We start from the raw sequence: 6,000 nt of genomic DNA on the forward strand, positions 1-6,000 counted from the left end.
AATTTTTTCTGTCTATCTGTGTTGGCCCTGTGATGAGGTGTCCAGGGTGTACCGAGCCTTCCGCCCGAGTGCAGCTGAGATAGGCTCCAGAACCCCGAAAGGGACAAGCGGTAGAAAACGGATGGATGGGAGCAGCTCCACACTGTGTATGGGGACACGTAATTAGCTGCTAGCCGCTTATCAGCCGGTCAGATTAAAAATAAATACATGATGTTGCTAGAAATTTAACATCCATCTATTTTCTAACGCTTATTCCCTTCTGGCTCGCAGGGGGCGCTGGCGCCTATCTCAGCTCCTATCTTTTTTTTCTAAATACCTTGATTGTCAAATGGTTTAATTCTTTAAACAACATATTTTTTCGTAAGAGTGTGAAAATCCCCTCTATCCCATTTTAAATTAAATTTGCCTCTAAATCTTTCAAAATAAGCCTAAATCTGCACAGATTCAGGTTAATAAACAGTAACCTAACGGGACTCCAGATCATCGCTTGAAACCCAGAAGTGCGTTGAGGTCACGTGATTGCAACCCACCTATAGGCACGAAAACAACAAACTCAAAACAGGTGTTGAGAGGTCAGAGGTCAGAGGCAGGAGTGAGGCCGTTGCAGGTGAACACACGCAAAATAGAAAGTGCAACCAAAATAAGAGTGTGGGACAGGAACTAAAAAGTAAAATAATAATAATTATGGATTAGATCAAACACAGTAAACATCACCAAACAGGAAATGACCTGGTGTGACAGCTAATATGTTGACTGTGATATTATTTTTCTGACCAATACCCCATTTGTCAGATTGACTTGAAAATGTCTCACACAGCTCAATGGGCTGTACAAAAACACACACTGTAACTTTAGGGGGTCTAATAGGCAACTTTAGGGGATCGCCAAGCACGTTAGTGTAACATTCGAGCAAGACCGGTGAAAAACATGACCGCCATCATGCAACACATCTTTGCAGTACTTGGCAACAAACTTTCAATAAGTCCTCAACCTGATATTAAACTTTTGCTTAAATGTGGTTATTTTGAGTGGTAAAACATTAAACACTGCAGGAGTCAGTTTACATAATAACAGATTAATAAAGAATTGTTAGTGATAGGCTCCAGCGACCCCCCGCCACCCCAGAAGGGACAAGCGGTAGAAAAAAGGATGGATGGATGGATTTAGTGACTGTGTGTTGTTGTATATGCAAGATGTTGATGGTTTTGTGTTTCCAGCAGATGAATACGACTACACCACTTCTGAGAGAGGCCCTACTTATGAATACGAGGAGAAGGTGAAGGTAATTATTTATTGATTTTTTTCCATTTTGAAATATTCCAAACATACTCAATGAATGAATGATGTACGTTTAACCGATTCCGTCGTCTTAGATCAACACCTCTGTGGACCTCAAGCAGGTCGTCTACAAGCCTGACGAGATAGAGAGAGATGAACTGGTAAATACTTTTTGTGACGGGTTGAATATTATTTGGTGGTCATCTCCTACCTTTCTTCCAACAGCAACCGGACGCCTTGGAGACGTTTAACCGCGGCGCCATGGTGGGCTTGCTGGTGGTGGCGGTGGCCATCGCCATGGTGATGGTGATCAGCCTGTTGCTGGTGCGCAGGAAGCCGTACGGTACCATCAGTCACGGCATCGTGGAGGTAGGATTCTATTCGGAAAGTAAAACAGCAGCAACAAGCAAAAGAGCACACGTGACAGTTTCAGGGAGGATGATTTAATGAGATGATGGATTGTACCTTTTTAATGCAGAACTGAATGTTGCAAATGGGAAAAAGTGAGAAAATATTTATTGAGCAGAAAAAAAGTCCCAAATATCTTTATTCATCTGAAAGGTATTTTTTTCTTCTACATATTGTTACACTTTTTTTTTACTAGAAAATGGCAAAAATATCCTCTCATAACCTTTCATCTGAAATTGTTTGTGCTTGGCTGAGCTGAGACATGTGCGACACTAGAATAGCTCATACTTGCAACCCTCCTGATTTTCACGGGGGACTCCAGTGCCCCTCCCGAAAATCTCCCGGGGCAACCATTCTCCCGAATTTGTGCCGATTTCCACCTGGACAACAATATTGGGGCCGTGCCTTAAAGGCACTGCTTTTTGCGTCCTCTCACACCTAAAAAGGAGACTGTTATATATGTCTACATTATCCATAAAGTAGGCAGGCACGGAGCTATTTCTCAGCATGTGTTTATTCCAGCCGGCACGTCAATACACTGACATACAACATCTGGACTCCCATCATGCATTGCTTCAAAACTACGGCAAGTATTAATGTCCAAAAACATAACAGAGACTAAGCAGAAGAACGAAGAAGAGACATGGCGATGACGAATACGCTTGCAAGTTCCAAAATGCTTGGAAAAAAATAATTTCAGTTCATCCAGGACAGCTCGAAGGGGAAGGGGTATGCTGCCTGCAAATTTTGTAGATCAGACTTCTCCGTTGAACACGGTGGCCGAACGGATATACTCATTCATGAACGGATTGTGTATATATATATATATATATATATATATATATGTATATATATGTATGTATATATATATATATATATATATATATATATATATATATATATATATATATATATATATATATATATTCATCTACGGAGCTTGTAGATGAAGTGAGGAAACTCAAAGAAATAATTCGACAAAAAGACAAGACAATAACGGATCTTGAAAGGAGAGTCGAAAACTTGGAGCAGTACACAAGGATGGAAGATGTCATCATCACGGGACTAAACATCAGACCGCGCTCGTATGCCCGAGCTGCTGCGGCGGGCAGGAATGTTGGAGAGGACGCAGAAAGAGAGGATCTGCAAACTCTGGAGGACCAAGTCTTGCGTTTTTTGAAAGGAAAAGACATACACGTGGATGCAAATAACATCTCAGCGTGTCATACGCTGCCACGCAGAGACAAAGCAAAGCCTTCAGTCCTTGTGCGTTTTGTAAACCGGAGACACAAAACGGAATTACTGAGACAAGGAAGAAAGTTGAAGGGATCTGCGGTGTATATCAACGAGCATCTGACCAAGAAAATATCGGATATAGCACGGGAAGCACGGATCCTGAGGAAAAACAATAAGATTGGAGCCACATGGACAAGAAACTGCAAGGTTTTCATTCAGCTGAATGGATCTACACCGGAGCAAGCTAAAATAATACTGGTGAGAGAACTTGAAGACCTTGAACAGTTCAGATAATGTCGATTGTTCCATTTTTTTTTCGACAGTTACAATTGCACTTTTGTCGAGCTCATTTTTTTGATCGTTCTATTTTTGATGAGGACAGCTACAGTGAGATTTTTGATGAGATTATTTTTGGAATTCTCAGACTATTTTTGTTGGTTTTTTTTACTTTTTCTTACCCTGGATTATAGAGGCATATACCCAACACCACGCATAAAACCGTGTGGACAACCAACATGACAGAAGAACAAATGAGCTGCACAAAATTCAAGTCTTTCAACTTTCATGATCATAAATGCTATGAGTTAGAAAATAACATTGACCCAGATATTCACTTCTATCAGGACGCTAATGTGGACTGTGAGTATTATACTGAAGAACAGTTGAATTCAAATGTTGAAATGGAAGGCTTTTCAGTCATTCATTTTAACAGCAGGAGTCTTTACAGTAACTTTTCCAAAATTAAAGAGTATCTTAAACAAATACAGCAAAGGTTTACCATAATAGCAATTTCAGAGACTTGGTTGAATGATAGTAAAAAGTACGTTTTCATGGAGGATAGCTATTGCTGCTTCAGATACAAATATAGAAAGGTAATATACACTCACAATAATTGATTTGTTTTTGTTAAAAGCAAATGGGACCAAAAAGTATTTAATAACAACTTAATCAAATAGTTTTCGGACCCATTTATCATATCATAATATCATTATGATAACGTTTTTATGAAAGCGAAAAACTCCCTTTTTTCCCTGTAACTCTAATGTGCAACCTAAATAAACAATGACGAGAGCTGCTCATATGAATTTAAGTAAAAAATAAGAATAAAAAGTATGTATGCCTCACCTGGTGTTTAGGTCACCGCACGTCACTGGTTGTTACAGTCCTCCTGGTGTGCCATTACTGAGCTTCTTGGTTTGTCCCCAGCAGGTCGACCCCATGCTGACCCCTGAAGAACGACAGCTCACCAAAATGCAAAACCACGGCTACGAAAACCCTACTTACAAATTCTTCGAGCAGATGAACTGAAGTGGGTTGCGTCCCGTCGTCACGGCGATGGTGCGCCATCTCCAGCCGCCTGTGATGGATCTACAACATTGAGAAAATATCAATTATTTGGATAAGCTCGCTCTTTTTTTTTTTTTCCCCCACCACAAAATATTGTGACCGGCAGTCGCCATTAGCAAAATGTGAATAGTAGATCAACAATCCCATCTTCATTAGATTAGATCCTGCTGTAGCGTAGAAAATACTCCCATCCAAGCTGAATTGTGCGTAATGCTTTATGATGTTTATTTCTACACTTAGATAATTGTATGTAGACGGCCCGTTTGGCCTCATTTGAACACCAAACGACTAAGAATAAAATACAACATTTCACTCTACAAAATGACAAAAAGAACTTACCCTTAATAGCTGCTGTGAAAAAATTGGTAAACACACCAGATATTCCATCTGTCTTACAGTATGGAAGGGATTCATATGGCCCCATCCCTGGGTGGAAGAGGGGAGGGTTAATCACTTTGCAATGCAGTCTGCTGAAAACGATGGAAAGTACCAGTCTGTATAGCAACCGACGCTCTGGTCAAAGGTGGAACTGCGCACAAAACACATTTTAAGATTATTCAACTCTACTGCCATCTGATGCTGAAGTTTTGGCACGTTTCATGTGTCTGTTAAAGCGCGACGAATGGGGCCGAATGAACCGCCTTCCTAGTGTAGTTCCGTTGATTTGTACGGCTAGAAGCTGCAAGAAGCTACTTTTACATTAAAGCATGACGAGTCGCTTTATGAAGCTGCTGGAATTCTTTGCGTCGTTCCCGTCACGTCGACACTGTAAATAACGTGGGAAGTACATCCTCCTCGTCGTTGGTGTGTAACAGAGTTTAGCCCATCCACCTCCTTTCGTAGTTCATTGTGCTGTAACGAGAAGGAGAAACATTTTCCTTACATGGCTGATTGAAAACGGACTGTTGTTAAAAAAAATAAATAAATAATAAAATAAAATAAAAAAACAGCACAAGACGACACGGTAACTTCTTTCTGAATGTATTCAAGGTAGATGTTGAGATTCCATTTCTTTCTTTCTTTATTATTTATGTCGTTTCCCCGAGTATTGAGGCCAGGTGAGGTCATCCCAAAAGAAGGTGTAAAATAAAATACTGTAGAGTGCAGAATATTTGTGTCAGTGTGTGTATTCAAGCCTAAAACACAGTACACTTAGATTTAAATGGTGATAGTTTATCTTTAAGTCTTGCCATCTTTGGACTGAACAACACATCATTAGCACTCTAGAGACGCTTTAATACCTTTTCCTCTCGTTAGCCGCCTGCGTCGTTTTATTATAAAAGACACTTCTTGAGTAGTTTGAAGAAAGCAGGATGTAAAAATAATGCATCTTCTTTTTTTGTGTGCAAAAACAATATACGTTGGAGTTTGTGTTTTGAGAGGCGGGCAACGCTTGTGTCACACTGGGTCACAGCTTTTGTATAATTTGTACAGCTATGTTAGTGAATGACAGTGAAGTACTTGCCATGATACTACAACTGAAATCATAGATGAGAGTAAGCTTGCCTGTTTATGGTTTTATTTCTATCGCAAAAACACTGAGGGTCCCCGACTGTAAGACGGAGTGTTAGGGCCACACTAAAAAGAGCAAAGTAGTGCAATAAAATTTGTATTTCATTTAATAGAACGTCATTACTCTTGAATTTTTCACAAGAAAAATAGGGTTGTACTGTTACTAGAAAAAAGTCCTAATCATTAAAGAATGTATTAAAATTATTAGTACTGTCAAAC

At 39.8% G+C, this 6,000-nt stretch overlaps 1 protein-coding gene across 3 annotated transcripts in view; it reads left to right on the forward strand.

The window, feature by feature from the left end:
- Nucleotides 1–5,191, forward strand: part of aplp1 (amyloid beta (A4) precursor-like protein 1) — a 104,452-nt gene extending 99,261 nt beyond the window's left edge. The window contains exons 14-17 of one of the 3 annotated variants that reach the window (XM_061916015.1): nt 1,221–1,282; nt 1,374–1,439; nt 1,504–1,647; nt 4,129–5,191. In XM_061916015.1, the coding sequence (XP_061771999.1) occupies nt 1,221–1,282; nt 1,374–1,439; nt 1,504–1,647; nt 4,129–4,230 (374 nt within the window). In that variant the 3' untranslated portion in view covers nt 4,231–5,191. Of the gene's footprint in view, nt 1–1,217; nt 1,283–1,373; nt 1,440–1,503; nt 1,648–4,128 lie in introns of all 3 variants that reach the window. The other 2 variants (XM_061916013.1, XM_061916014.1) reach the window with 2 other exon arrangements.
- Nucleotides 5,192–6,000: the final 809 nt, after the last annotated feature.

Source organism: Nerophis ophidion, linkage group LG11, assembly GCF_033978795.1.
Source record: "Nerophis ophidion isolate RoL-2023_Sa linkage group LG11, RoL_Noph_v1.0, whole genome shotgun sequence".
In the NCBI taxonomy this organism is placed as follows: Eukaryota; Metazoa; Chordata; class Actinopteri; order Syngnathiformes; family Syngnathidae; genus Nerophis; species Nerophis ophidion.